General features: G+C 40.1%; 1 protein-coding gene across 1 annotated transcript in view; it reads left to right on the top strand.

Annotated features, from left to right (window-relative positions):
* Window positions 1–16,227, top strand: part of LOC124151563 (puromycin-sensitive aminopeptidase-like) — a 34,744-nt gene extending 18,517 nt beyond the window's left edge. The window contains exons 13-21 of the mRNA XM_046524086.2: window positions 283–419; window positions 1,757–1,891; window positions 2,132–2,351; window positions 2,661–2,803; window positions 5,048–5,104; window positions 6,992–7,099; window positions 9,210–9,359; window positions 10,500–10,547; window positions 11,230–16,227. Coding sequence (XP_046380042.2) covers window positions 283–419; window positions 1,757–1,891; window positions 2,132–2,351; window positions 2,661–2,803; window positions 5,048–5,104; window positions 6,992–7,099; window positions 9,210–9,359; window positions 10,500–10,547; window positions 11,230–11,364 — 1,133 coding nt within the window. The 3' untranslated portion in view covers window positions 11,365–16,227. The remainder of the gene's footprint in view (window positions 1–282; window positions 420–1,756; window positions 1,892–2,131; window positions 2,352–2,660; window positions 2,804–5,047; window positions 5,105–6,991; window positions 7,100–9,209; window positions 9,360–10,499; window positions 10,548–11,229) is intronic.

Here is a 16,227-nt window from a genome sequence, read left to right on the forward strand (position 1 = left end):
TGTTTCAACCAATGCTCGCATATTTGTTTGTGACAAATCTGTAAACAATAACAACATAATACAGTAGTTTACTTGCCTTATTGAAAGTCAATGCCAGAGAAACCAAATGAAATTTAAGACAAAGAAAAACTAGAGGGGACCCAGGTTACTGTACTGCTGGTCGGGCTGATGTTGTGGAGATAATGTCAGCCAGTGGTGTCTAGAATGTTTGTTTTTCCTGTCAGTCGTTGCCCTTGTGTATTGGGTGTGTATATTATTGTGAGTGGACCTCCATGTTGACAGGTGACAAGTCCAGCTGGTTGGTGCCCATCAGCTTCTCCACCGCCGGCAGCCCCACCACCCCTGTCAAGACCATCATGCTGGAGGGACAGAGTTCAGAGGTCACACTGGACAATGTCAAGGCTGGAGAGTGGGTCAAGGTCAGCATGCCTTTTAAGCCAAAAAATAATGTATATTAAGTTCAGTGAATTTGTGAACTATGTCGCAATCTCATTTTAATCAGATCTTAGTTTTCGCTACCGCTAAACAAAGATCTGAGGACATCCCGTTACGGGTCACGTCAGACCGACCTTGCGCGAACTTTGACCGATCAATGGAATAACCAATCAGAAGGCAGCTTTCTCGTGCTTTACGGCTCTAATTTCAAATTGGCGACTACGTTTTGAAACATATTTTGAAAAATTCACGATTACAAATTTGAAACCTGCACAAAAGAACATTCTGGAATAGTGAATAAATGGTCTAGATTGTATGGATTCAGTCGTTAAACCCGTTACTATCGTTTGGAATAAAGTTTTCGAGGCTGCATTAGAAATCGCATTCCGACGGTCACTTTCATAATCTGGTAAGCGATGCTCTGATTGGCCGGATGAAAGGTCATTCTGACGTGACCCCTAATGGGATGTCCTCAGATCTTTGTTCAGCGGTAGCGAGAACTGAGGTCTGATTTTAATGAGATTGTGTTTGTCGTGAGTTGATAGACGGTACTATGGTGCTACTTTGGAGATACATCAGTAGTACACAGTGGGTGTGTACAAGGAACACAGGTGGGACCGAATAGTACATCAGTGGTATCAAGATAATACATGGATGGTATATGGGTGGTACATTGATGCTACGAATGGTACAGAGGTGATACATAGATATATGTAGGTGGTATCTCCTTGTGATTGGAGAACACCACTACAGTGAATGTGTAAAGAGTAAAGTTCACCGATGGCAAATATGTTGTTCATTGAACATACATGGGTTGTTCATGGATGATACAGACCCGTTTAGATCCGGGTAGGAAACAGGTCTGCAGCAACCCAGGCTATGCTTGTCGTAAGAGGCAGCTAACGAGATTGGGTGGTCAGGCTCCCTGACTTGGTTCATGCCTGTCATCACAGAAGGTACATAGGTGGTACATAGATGTTATGCAAATGGTACATGGGTGGTACATAGATACACAGATGATACACATATGGTACATGGGTGGTACACAGATGATACACATATGGTACTTCGGTGGTACACAGATGATACACATATGGTACATGGGTGGTACACAGATGATAACACATATGGTACATGGGTGGTACACAGATGATACACATATGGTACATGGGTGGTACACAGAGGGTACATGGGTGGAACACAGATGATACACATGGTACATGGGTGGTACACAGATGGTACATAGATGGTACATAGATGGTAAACAGATGGTACACAGATGGTATACAGATGGTATATGGGTGGTATCTGCTTGTGACAGGTCAACACCAACACAGTGGGTGTCTACAGAGTCCAGTACACCACAGAGATGCTGGCAGCGTTGATCCCGGCCGTCAAGGACCGATCCCTCCCTCCCAGAGACAGACTCGGACTACAGAATGACTTATTTGCACTGGTCAGTATAAATACAATCCTGGAGAAGGCTTGGTTCTCTACCAATAATACAAGAAGCTTTCATGCACAACAAAGAAAACATGTTATTCTTCAATCCGTGTCTTAAACAGCTATACGACTTTAAACACTTCAATGCTACAAGTAGATATTATCTGAAATGATGAGGAGAGGGCCTTAATGATAACTGCATTGGTACAAGTAGATTCAGGTATGTCTTCATTATTGGTGTTCATTCTATCAGGCCCGAGCTGGTATGGCGGCATCAGAGGACGTGTTGAAGGTGGCCGAAGCATTCATTAACGAGGACAACTACACCGTGTGGAATGACCTTGCCCTTAACCTGTCCAGCATGGCCGTCCTCCTCCAGTACACGGACTGCTACGACCTCTACAAGGCCTTCGCCCGCGACCTCTTCTCCCAGGTGGCAAAGACAGTGGGCTGGGACAAGAAGGAGGGGGAAAGTATGTGATGCCAGTGATTGAAATCTTCTTAAAACACCATCTTCTGGTTTCATTGTGAATTAGTTATTGTTTTATTACAGCACCCTGTGAAGATACGGGTTAGAAATGATCTTCAGCAACTCATGCTTGTCGTGAGAGACGACTAGCAGGATTGGGCGGTCAGGCTCGCTGACTTGGTTAATGCATGTAATCATATCCCAATTGGGTAGATCGATGCTCATGTCATTCCCTGGATTGTCTGGTCCAGACATGATTATTTACAGACTGCCATATACCATTGGTAATATCATTCCTTGATTCCTATCTCAGGCCAGCTGACAGCCATGTTGCGAGATCTGATCCTGACCAAGATGGGTCGCTATGGTGATGAACCGACTGTAGCAGAGGCCAGGAAGAGGTTTGAGAGTCACTACAAGGGAGATAATGTCATCTCACCTGATCTCAGGGCTCCGGTGAGTGTTTTGGGAGGAATAGTTTTTTTGGGTTTGTTTGAAAAAAATGTTAAAATGTCAACAAGATCATAATTTGGAGGGATAATTGCAGCATTTATTCTCTGGATATGCAATGTTGGGACATTGAACTGTAACATATTGCTTAGGGAATGGGAATTGTGGTTGGAGACTGTTTGATTGGTTCACATCATTTATAAACATTGTTACGATTGGCTTGGGTAAAGGTCTCTTTCTGCATGTGAGAAAATCAAGAACGTAGCTGAAGTGTCAAACAATTTCAGGGTCCATGAAATTGGAGATCAGCATGCTGAACAGGAAGTGAATGAGTATCGATGACAACTCTTCTGTCACAATGGGCTATACATTGTTTCCAAGAGAACTTCAGCTACCGTATATGACCGCGGATAAGCCGACCCCGTAGATAAGCCGAGGTGTTAATTTGACCATTGAAATACGAAAGAAAATGATATGACCCGCAGATAAGCCGAATCAGGAATTGAAAGACAAAAAACACTGCGAAGTCGGACTGCAAGACATGTGCCGGTACTCGCAGATATTCAAAAATATAAGATGAAAAACGTTGTAATTATATTGAAAAAGTCATTATTATTTCTAATAAAGATTTAACAAACCAGTCATCCACTTTCATAATGTGGGAAGCTGTTTCTCGTGGGTTTTTTTAATCTCATAATGATCGTTATAGTTGCCATCAACAACCAAGCGCCATTTTGTGAATCGGTGTATATAGAATTCTGAACCCGTGAGAAAATATATTAGCTGGAGCGAAAACTCGCAGTTTGAATTCAGCATCGTAAGCATGGCGTTTTCGTTTAAAACTCATGATGAAAATGTCAGTCAGTAAAAATATACCAACTTTTATAACCCCCTTTACACCACTATTGTATGTTAATCCAATTGAATTAAATAAACTATCATACTATGAACACATTGAATGACCATCACTTACTCACAGGCTTTTCCAGTTTATTAAACTAATCTCTCGAAAACAAAGGAATTAAGCCCCTACTCCCAACACGATCGCTAAGCACCCACAACTTGAAAATGTTTGTGTAAACAACATGACAATAGCAATCGGCCCGTTATTTTCAATGCTGATTTCCTTGTGTACCGTGTTGCTTTAAACAACAGGAAGCAATCACAGTGGTCACCGTTTGTGACGTCACAGGAAACAGCTGATCACATGTTTTTGCAAATGGCGAACGGAATAACTCGCCGATACAGTTGTTTATTTGCCCCTTTCAATAAAGGTAGACACTTGTTCACTATCAATTTATGAACTTTGCAAAACGTACGTAATAGCTATTGGCGATTTTATCTGGGGATTATATATTATAGCTGTGAATCACGTATATTGTTACATGTAAAGATTGTGGAGTTGACGAAGAACGATAAACTTTGAACATTCAATTGAAAACTTATTATCGGAAGTAGTAACATGCATAACATTTTTTTAATAATGACAACATTGGTGTATAATAATAACTTTATTGATAATTTATAACAATAATGGCTCTAGTTGTGGCAACTTCCAAACTTTCGGGAAGTTGTAATCTATCGGACCGTCATTCAGGCGATGTTTCTGGCAGATCACGATCTGAAAAATACTATCATGAAAGTGTATCCCGTGGATAAGCCGACCCCTTTCTACAGAATCTTTTTTCTGGTCCTCAAAATTCGGCTTATACGCGGTCATATACGGTACTTTTTGACCAAAGTAGAAAATTGTGATTAAAGTTCAATGTCAGCTAGAGTGAACAGTGCAGAGGTATAATGGGGAAAAATGGAAAGCTTGGATGGGTATCAGGTTTTATGCTACTATTCCAGTCAACTAGACGTGCAGATACTTTTAACACTAGACTAGACCTGTGGATTCTGAGATAACACATAAACGAGTTGTGAAGGTGTTTGGTGGAGTGGTCCCTGTATTTTATCCAACTTCCAAGTCCCCAATAGTGGATGCATGTTGTAAGAGTCCACTAAATGTGTAGGTGACAAGGGACCTGGATCATTGTTCTTGCTTCCAACTTCAGCCTCGTCAGCTCCTGGGCCCTGTTTGACAAAGTGACGATTGTAGCTCCTCTGCTTTAACATAGAATTGTGACAATCGATTCGCTAAGATTAAAGATCAGGATGATAAAGCTGTAATATCACTGACTGATTTGAAAAACCATGTTCACTCACCTGTTCAAATAATATAGATATGTTATATTTCTTGCTCTTCAGGTGTTCATCACAGTCTTGTCTCAAGGCAAAAGTGAAGACTTCGACAAGATGTTGGAGGTAAGCTACTCCAATACATTCGGCATCATTAGCGTTAGCTGTCCGTTGTTGGTTAATGAATGAATGGATGGTAAGAAGAGACATTTACAGTAGCTTATTTGTCCAAGAGGGCTGAGGGCTAAAAGAATGTAAGGCTTTTTGGAAGATTTCTTAAGTTTGGGGGCTAAACTCTCTTCCCCCCCCCCTCCCCCCCCGGTGATTAACATGCATATCTATGGCTGTCTGTGTCTGATGTGTGTTGACTCTGTCTGTGTCTGATGTGTGTTGACTCTGTCTGTGTCTGATGTGTGTTGACTCTGTCTGTGTCTGATGTGTGTTGACTCTGTCTGTGTCTGATGTGTGTTGACTCTGTCTGTGTCTGATGTGTTTTGACTCTGTCTGTGTCTGATGTGTGTTGACTGTCTGTGTCTGATGTGTGTTGACTGTCTGTGTCTGATGTGTGTTGACTCTGTCTGTGTCTGATGTGTGTTGACACAGTCTGTGTCTGATGTGTGTTGACACTGTCTTTGTCTGATGTGTGTTGACACTGTGTCTGATGTGTGTTGACTCTGTCTGTGTGTGATGTGTGTTGACTCTGTCTGTGTCTGATGTGTTTTGACACAGTCTGTGTCTGATGTGTGTTGACACTGTCTGTGTCTGATGTGTGTTGACACTGTGTCTGATGTGTGTTGACTCTGTCTGTGTGTGATGTGTGTTGAATCTGTCTGTGTCTGATGTGTGTTGACACAGTCTGTGTCTGATGTGTGTTGACACTGTGTGTCTGATGTGTGTTGACCCTGTGTCTGATGTGTGTTGACACTGTCTGTGTCTGATGTGTGTTGACACTGTGTGTGATGTGTGTTGACTCTGTCTGTGTGTGATGTGTGTTGACTCTGTCTCTGTCTGATGTGTGTTGACACTGTCTGTGTCTGATGTGTGTTGACACTGTGTCTGATGTGTGTTGACCCTGTGTCTGATATGTGTTGACACTGTCTGTGTCTGATGTGTGTTGACTGTCTGTGTCTGATGTGTGTTGACTCTGTCTGTGTCTGATGTGTGTTGACACAGTCTGTGTCTGATGTGTGTTGACACTGTCTGTGTCTGATGTGTGTTGACACTGTGTCTGATGTGTGTTGACTCTGTCTTTGTGTGATGTGTGTTGACTCTGTCTGTGTCTGATGTGTGTTGACTCTGTCTGTGTCTGATGTGTGTTGACACAGTCTGTGTCTGATGTGTGTTGACACTGTCTGTGTCTGATGTGTGTTGACACTGTGTCTGATGTGTGTTGACTCTGTCTGTCTGATGTGTGTTGACACAGTCTGTGTCTGATGTGTGTTGACACTGTGTGTCTGATGTGTGTTGACCCTGTGTCTGATATGTGTTGACACTGTCTGTGTGTGATGTGTGTTGACACAGTCTGTGTCTGATGTGTGTTGACACTATGTGTGTTGACTCTGTCTGTGTGTGATGTGTGTTGACTCTGTCTGTGTCTGATGTGTGTTGACACTGTCTGTGTCTGATGTGTGTTGACCCTGTGTCTGATATGTGTTGACACTGTCTGTGTGTGATGTGTGTTGACACAGTCTGTGTCTGATGTGTGTTGACACTGTGTGTCTGATGTGTGTTGACCCTGTGTCTGATATGGGTTGACACTGTCTGTGTCTGATGTGTGTTGACACAGTCTGTGTCTGATGTGTGTTGACACTGTGTCTGATGTGTGTTGACTCTGTGTGTGATGTGTGTTGACACAGTCTGTGTCTGATGTGTGTTGACACAGTCTGTGTCTGATGTGTGTTGACACAGTCTGTGTCTGATGTGTGTTGACACTGTGTGTCTGATGTGTGTTGACCCTGTGTCTGATATGTGTTGACACTGTGTGTCTGATGTGTTATTTGTGTTTCTGTTCAGCTCTACGACAAGGCCGACATGCAGGAGGAGAAGAGTCGTATTGGGCGAGCTCTTGGTGCAGTGAAAGACGAGGAGTTGATAAAGCGAGTCCACGAGTTTGCTATGACTGTGAGTAGATCTCTATGTAGGGAAGCTATGAATAAGTGTTAAGATCATATTTATATTTCAGGGAATCATATTTATATATTCATGACTAAAGTGTAAACAATATTAATAGCAATGAGCCTGCATTCATGGATGAAAACAGTGATTCCTCCATATACTGCTGCCATTGGGGCCAAGATCCTGACCCTGCATTCTTGGAAAAAGCGCTGTACAGATAATGTATTCGACGTAATAAGCACCCTGCTCTAATAAGCGCCCACGGCAACATTTGCTAAGATATTGACTAGTGAACAATCCCTATTAGCACCCCTTCCGATTAATCAGTGTACACAAGACTTATTTATTTGCGTATAATACGCACTCGTGTGTTATATGCAACCTTAATTATGGGCAATTAAAATCTGGAAAAATATACATCGTACATAAACATATCAGGCTGTCAGCATAAACCACGAAATTGATCTATTAACTCACCAAACAATATTCTAATAAGAGCCCCCTATTTCTAATAGCGCCCTGTGCGCTTATTATGTTGAATACGGTATTCATTATGATGGTAGTGAATGGAATGTAATTATTTCACAGTGGCATGTGACATGAATCTATGTAACCTTGACCTCTTTATGGTCCTTGGGTCCATGGATATCTCGGGACAGTTTCTGTGCTTGCATTTTCACAATCTCCCAATGCATGAACCACGTCTAGTGTAGAGTCAGTTGCACCTTTATTTTCCGTTTCTTCTGCAGTCCCCCGCTTTCCTGCGTCTAAAATGCACGGTCTTGAAGGTTTTTTTTCTTCTTTAAGCCATCCACGTAAGGTCCCTTCCGAAATTCCAGTTGATTGGCTAACACTAGCTTGTGGTTCACCATCTTCCTGAGGCAAGGGCGTTAACTGACTACAAAAGTCAAGTTTCTACCCTTGCCGAACTAGGCTGGAATTTCCAGGCTCGATCGTAGTGCCACCAGTGGTTAGTACGTCCCTTCCCTCCTACTGACCAATCAGATTCCACCTCTCATATCACTTGCAATTGCTTCAGTCAAAATGTCAGTGCCCAGTCAAGATGATCTGATCGATGATCAAGACCTATATTGTAATAAAATGGACCTTATCTCACGAAGTGCATCAGATCATTTGAGCACCTTAATTAAAAACATGAAAAACTTTTTAAAATATCCTTCGACGCGCTGTTGGCAGTATACATGCTTTGCAAATCCTTCAGTCCACCGAAATCTGCATGTAAAAATCCATGTTGTTTTCGAAGCAGATATCTAGTTTGTTTCGCGATTTTGATTGAACTAAGGTGGACTAGTTCGGCAAGGGTGGAAACTGGACTTTTATCGTCAGTTAACTCCCTTGCCTCGGGAAGATGGCGTTTCACCTTCTCTCACCCGCTTCACAAACTCCAACTGGTCTTTAATACTGTACGTTTGTCGCTTAGAATTACTCTGTGGTTCCTATGATTCAAATGGTAAAGACTAACAAACTAAGATTATTTTGTACCCTTCCTAATTCCGCTATTTAATCAATGAAGTTTCAATGGGTTTTGAGATCTCTGGTTACTCAAGTCCGGATTATATACCGAATTAAATACTCAAAGCCATTGTTTTTGTTGTTGTATAACACGTGGTCGAATTAAATCTCATCAGTTTATTGGTCACATTCTTTGTATTAACACACTTTTTTAGGGAAATCTCCATGGATTTTGGGGAGCCAAGGGCTACCCTGCACTGCATCCAGGCTAGTGGTACATTGAGGAGCGTTATGTCGAGGAATCACTGTATTAGAGGTGTAATGATACGAAGGGGTTGTAATGTGATACGTATCCTGATACAGTACTTCTGTTTCACATGTTAATATTCTTTCTTTTTGAAGGTGAATCTGAATCATTTGTTATTAATTTTCACAGATCAAAGATGGGATATTGTTATATTGGAGAGGGCACTGTGAATGTTATGCTATATATAGCCAACTGGAAAATACAAGAGAATCTGTGTCAGATGGTTGTTGAACAATTTCTGTTATTATTCACATGTCCTCCACAGTGATATTGCTTGAATATTGCTAAAAGCAGTGTAAAACCATACTCACTCACTATATTCATTCATGTTTTCAGGACAAAGTCCGTGCTCAGGACACAGTGTTTGTGCTAGCTGGGGCCACTGGCTCAGCCAAGGGGAGAGAACTCACTTGGAGCTTTGTGAAAGAGAATTGGAAAGAAATGCATGAGAGATATCACAGCTTCCTGTTGGCCAGGCTTGTGAAGGTGAGTGAGATTTGAAGCAATGGGACCATATGTCTGCATCATACATGATACTCATCAACATCCCCTCACATTGGATGTCCATGCGTATGGATTCCGGGTTAGAATATAGGTCCCCAGCAACCTATGCTAGATGATTCAATGGATCCGTATCCCAGACTCGGTGATGTGGTTGACTGCATGTCATTGTATCGCAGTTGTTCATGATGTCAATCACTGTATTGCCTGGTCCAGAATTGATTATTTACAGAAAACCATCCTATAGCTGGAATATTGCTGAGCACGGCGTTTACAACAAACAAAACAACCCAGTGGGTTCCTGAGGCAGAAGAGGTCCATATTAGGAATTTATGGTTACAGCTTGTGTGAGCCTAACTGACTGTGTGTCATTGTACCCTGATCGTGTGGATCGATGTTCATGCTTTCAGTCACTTGTTTTCCTGACTCAGTTTTGGTTTTGTTTTGTTTGTTTGTTGTTGTCCATTGAGCAACTGTACAAAGTCTTCCTTTGTTTATTGTTAAAGCCATGTATCTTAGACAATCATTGTTAAATACATAAATGTGATCCTCGAACTTCCGCTGTACACTTACCGTTTGTATCAAGGGCCTATGGCCTACAATACACTTGAATAAAGACTACTACACACATTTTGTTAAACACCTCACTCCGCAATATTCCTGCTATATGATGGCAGTCTGTAATTAATCAAGTCTGCCCAGACAATCCAGTGATTGACATCATGATCATCGATCCCCGCAATGGGGATACAATGACATGCATCAAACAAGTCAGCGAGCCTAATCCTGTTAGTCACCTTTTATGCGAGCATAATCGCCTTTTACGGCAACCATGGGTTGCTGAAGACCTATTCTAACCTGGATCTTCACGGATTGACTCTTGATTATGATGAGATGGTAATGTGACTGTTAACCTCCTAGCGCCTCGCAGGAAGCTCTCCATGAATTTGCACAAGTGGAATTCTCCTTCACCTTCTGAAATTCTGAAGTGGGATAATCATTATTGCCTGATCATTTTGTTTTCCACTTAAGTAATTTTTCTATGAATCTTTCCTACTACGACATAGCTGTGCTGTTGCTGTTCACAGAAGGCTTTTAGCGAAACTGACAATCTATCTGTTTCAGTCATCCACAGAAAACTTTGCTACAGAGGAAATGGCCCAGGCAGTTGAGGTAGGTACACAAACTGAGTGAGTGAGTGAGGTTTTATGCCGCTTTTAGCAATATTCCAGCAATATCACAGTGGGACACCACAAATGGGCTTCACACATTGTACCCATGTCGGGAATCGAACCCTGGTCTTCGTCGTGACCAGCAAACGCTTTAACCACTAGGCTACCTGACAGGCCCCACAAACTGAATGAATTACTTACATCACGTATAAAGTGTAGATGGCACACCTTGCAGTCAGTGTTCACTTGTCACACCAAAGGTCTGGGTTTGACTACACACAAGGGTACAATGTGTGACGCCCATTTTTCTATGATGAATGCTTAATATGATGTGATCTATTAAAAGATGGAATTTCGTATCTAAATTACGAAAAAACAATCTCTTCCTCAATCCATGCAAATGATATGCCAGTTGAAGAAAAAGAATCACAAGGACTATATTTTTATCAACACTGGTAAGGGGGGTCATTATTTAGCCTTACAGTGTCTGCTACTAATGTGAGCCTGGTATAAATTTGTTTATAGTGTTCCTACTCCATTAGTATTATCAGATGTTGCTCTAGTTGAAATAGACACTGAGAGATAAACTGATTTTTGGAATGGCATGGCTGTATTGTAATGTAGACGCAAATACAGATTGTAATTTGGTTTGGCAGCTAATGTTTCATGTGCTATTCTTGCAGGAATTCTTCAAGGCCAACCCCGCCCCAGCTGCAGAAAGGACTGTGCAGCAGTCCGTGGAGAACATCCGACTCAATGCAAGATGGATGAAAGAATCGGCAGACAAAGTTTGCCAGTTTTTAAAAAGCAGAAAATAAAATCTTGTCATGTTTCCAGATTGTGATAAATAATTGTTCCTATTTTATGGAAAACAGCAAAACAATTTTTACTTTATGTATGAATTTGTGGTAAGTTAAAGATATTTTTTTACATATTTTTCATGTATTTTGTTTTTGCAATTTAGCAACTAGTCTCAGGCCTTAAGTTTGCTGACTTCAACTTTGACTCTAGATAGCTAATTTATTGTTGGGGCCAGACCACCAGCGATCAGCTTTATTCGACTATTGTACAATTCCATCCAGTCATTCATATTGCAAATACCTCTACAGGTACATGCTGAAATATATATGTGACAATCCATGAGAATCAAGATTTTGTAACAACTTCAGGTACATACAGTTAACCACAAGAAGTGATGATGAAATACACCAATGCATATATTGTGGAAAGAATTTTTCTTACAATGGACTAATTGTCCTTGATTATGTTTGATAGCTGGACATTGGAAATTAAAACTGAAAAAACATTTAATTATGAAATCCATTCAGATAAAATTGATTTTGCATGATTGTATTTCTACTTGTATTGATGAATTATTTGTACAGCATTACTTGTACAGCGTTATTACATGATGGAGAGAGCAAAATGCATGGGTTATCTAAACTTACATTTGTGTATTTAGCGTGCATTGTCTTTAAAGGTCAAAGTAATCTTGAGAGTTAGAATCGTAGCTGTCATTCTGTGAATGAAATTATTTCCTTATTGTTTTGGGCGGTCACGGGTGGTCTAGTCCTCTTAGTGGCGTGATTCGCTGTGCAGAGTTGCGTCCCTTGGGCACACCAGAAACCTATGATTGTGGGTTCGAATCCCAGTTCGCCCCGATTACGTTTCTTGGTTTGTCAGCACCATACCCGTGCTCGTGGGTTTCACTGAAGTGTTAAATGTCTCAGACCTGCATCACATCAGGTTATCCACCCATGTTAAGCTGATACACCGTGATATAAGTGGAATACTTTTAAAAGCTACGTTAAATCCAACTCACTCAATCCTTACTGTTTTGAGAATAAATTCCCTGTAAAAGTTACATTAAAGTTTTACTAATTATTACAGCAGCGACAGCAGATTGTCTCTCCCTGAGTTCTGTTTATTGCCCACAATTTGATTTTGACCAAGAATAAGTAAACATGGTTTATTTGTCCACTTAGATTTGAAGTAGGGTTCTGCTTTGTGATAATAATGGCCTGGAGATTGTGAAATTTCAAATACTTGACCTTCGAATGGCAAAATGAATTTTGAAGCTAAGTAAAATGAATACAATGTTCAAACAATTATGCACAGAGAAGCTCATTGCAATACACTGTAATGTGACATTTTGGTGATTGTCATGGTAACTATTACTATAACCTTGATATATTAACAACACTAAGCAGTATCGGATAGCAAGATGGTAATATTTACTATATTCTACTATTTTGCATTGTTTCGGGCGTGACTGACAGAGGCACAAACTCCATTGAAGTACATTATTTACAGTTCCGATTGTGTTGTACAAACTGTATTACACTGTTGTAGAGTGAAACATTGCTAATAGAAACACAACTGTGCCAAGTGGAATTTCTTTGAACACATTCTGGATCATCAAGTCATGGGGAAGAAAAAATAATTGTTAATTTGGAGTCTACACGATATGCAGCTTTTGGAAGAGAGGCGGCCACATGACGGCGAAACTGACGTTCATGAGCTTATGAACGACCCAAGCTCCGATGTTCATACAGTTTAGCCCTCACTCTATGAAGGTTCCTACTCCAATGAACTCACACAAAGTGAAGGTCAATTCTTAAATGTCTTTATGTATGACCTTCCCCAAAATTGGTTTGGAATGCTGGCTTTCAGGAGTAAAAGTGTTTAGACTAACAAGGGTTCACTGTATGCAGTGTTATGGTGTACAGTCTTCTATCATTGTGGGGACACAGTAAAAGGGAAGACAGTACTGATTATCAATGGCCACTGTTGATCTCACTGTCGGAGTCCCATGAAGTCAAGAGTGGTATGTAGGAAGGTGTTGTCTATCTGTCACTTGCTTTCCGTCTATTCAAGTTTGTAAATTTGGATATTTTTGTGTGTTTAAAACGGCTATAGCCCTTGTTAATCATAATGTGACTTTACACTATGCCATATCCTTAATCAAAATGCCAATCTCATATCACAATAGTTGAGTCCACAGACCTGGTTCTGCACGAATTCTTTCCAGATGTTTGAGTGTGTAGTTGCTATCAATAGATGAGACCCAACAGGAGACAACGGACCTTACGGGACGTAAACTCACTTCCGTAAAAATTGCCATGTGTGCGGACTGTAAAAAGATGTCATATTTTTCTCTCGATATTTCGTAATGTGATGTAAACAATATTTCAAAGCATTTCAGCGTACATGTCTACTTTCAATTGAAATTAGATTTGTTTTGTTTGTTTGTTGTTTAACGCCGCTCTCAGCAATATTCCAGCAATATTCCAGCTATATGACGGCGGTCTGTAAAATAATCGAGTCTGGACCAGACAATCCAGTGATTGACATCGTGAGCATCGACCCACGCAATTGGGATCGATGGCATGTATCAACCAAGTCAGCGAGTCTGACCTCCCGATCCCGTTAGTCGCCTTTTACGACAAGCATAGTCGCCTTTTATGGCAAGTATGGGTTGCTGAAGACCTATTCTACCCCGGAATCTTCACGGGTCAATTGAAATTAGACATTATATCTAAACACTGCAACTATTACATAAACAGTCATTAGTCTGAAAATGGAACTTTGCAGAAAATCAGTCCAAATGTTTGATGCCTTAAATATGAATTATAGCTTATCAATTGTATTTTTGTCATCCTAAGATACTGTAGGTTTAAAATATAAGTGAAAATGTAATCTTTCACTGTATGGTCCCTCATCCCATGGTCCTATTTCTGTTCTGACATTTTCCAGATGAGTTCAGTGTTTCAGTCAGATCAGCCGACACCTGTTATTTTGTGCATGTTTTGGGTTCAAATGTTACGTAAAGTTCAACCATGTAGATGGTATTCCATACCACATTTTTTTCTAAGGTTACATTCCTGTTGATAGAAGCATTGTTTTAGGCGCTATAACGCATGGAATCATTATGGCAGGCACACAAGTTTCATGTTTTATAAGAAAAGTTAACTTTTTGTTTATTGCATATAGTGACGTTCCGATGTAGATTCTTACACCGTTATCTGCCCTTTCTGTTCATGTTGAAGCTAATTTGATGCTAACAAATCAGGAGTCATGCATTCATCATGGTTATAAAGAACAAATGAAGTTCCTTATCAATAATTTGATGTTTTGTTAGTATTGGTTATAAATAACTGATGTTATAACTGTTGCAATTTTTTATAATGGCTTTTTGTCTGTATGAGTATGGAAATATGCTTTAATTATGTGTTATAGAAATATCTGGTACTTTACATGTATTTTTGTGATTGCTAAAAGGGCTTTGAGAGATTATTTTTCAAATGCTTTTGTTTTTTCTTTATCTCTATGCAATTTTTATTTGTTTGGCTTCATGAAGCCCAGTTAATTTTTCAGCAGTGTTTTTATTTGAAATTGTCAGTGCTAAATTTCTATTTTGTTGAATTTTTCATGTGCAAATAATTGTTGTATGTGTATCATATATTAGTGATCAATGTAGGAAATGTTTTTAATAAATGCTTTACAGATTCTGACAATGCTATGATAATGAAAAGGGGAAAAAGATAAATGTCAAAAGTGCTGGGTTGTTTTTTTTCATCTGAGTGCAAAGTTATGTATTTGCCATGAAAACATTGTGTGCACAATAGGTTAAGCTGCAAGAAAGACAAGGGAAGCTTTGATATCACTGTCCATATTGCTTAAAACACTCTGCATTGTTTTATTAACCTACAGACAAGGATTTTTCACACGCCCAAAATCCATCAAACCAATCAAAAAGTCTAACCTCAGGGATTTATCGAGACCTGCATGGAGGCTGATATCTGGCCCTTTTCTACAGAACAACTCAGGAAAAGAACAATTCATTTTGATGTAATTCTAAATAATGTGATGGCTTCATCAAGATGACTTGTATTTCACTGATAACAAGACTAACTCAGAGTAAGAGCCTTGAATGCTTAATTTGAAATTGCTGGAAGAAATGCAATATTACAACAATGCTATGATGCCTCTGAAATTCAAACGTTTGCCAAAATCCCAATTTCAAACAAAATGACAATAGTTTCAGTTACGAATCTTTCACAAATCCATGAACCCAATAGAAGAAACTAAACATATTTCTTCATGTTTGAAACTTAATATAGATGCTATGGTTTCCCTGCTGGATAAGTCAAGGGTCTTTTGGCTTAGACAAATTGCATGGAGTATTATGGACATATGGAGTCATCTCTGTACTGGTGATGAAGCTGGGTTGGGGGTACTGTATTGCCATCATTGGATTACTGTTTGGAAGAAATCTGAGCTCATAATATATGCTTACATTATGTTATTGTTTAGATTTGGACATAGGTATTTATACATCAGTCTTCTGTTGAGCCACAAAGTTCCTTGAGTCATACAGGTGAATTAATTAAATTGCTGAAATTATGATGGTACAGCTGTACTATATATAGCCTTGCTCATTACACTGTTATAGATCTTTCATCTTTTGTGGGGGCGGAGGAGTATACTTATCACAATTTGATCTGTGATTCATGTAAAAGGTTTGCTCGTTGTGCTTTTTCTATTCTTGTCAGGCAGTGGATGTGGAGTTGTTACAAATATGTTTTGAGGGATGCCACCTTCCTCACAGCGCCAGGACCAGGGATTCATATATACAGGGATGTGTATATTACCTATACCAATAAAGAAGTCAACCGTCA

This window comes from Haliotis rufescens, unplaced genomic scaffold, assembly GCF_023055435.1.
Source record: "Haliotis rufescens isolate VD_foot unplaced genomic scaffold, xgHalRufe1.0.p SCAF_4, whole genome shotgun sequence".
NCBI lineage: Eukaryota > Metazoa > Mollusca > Gastropoda > Lepetellida > Haliotidae > Haliotis > Haliotis rufescens.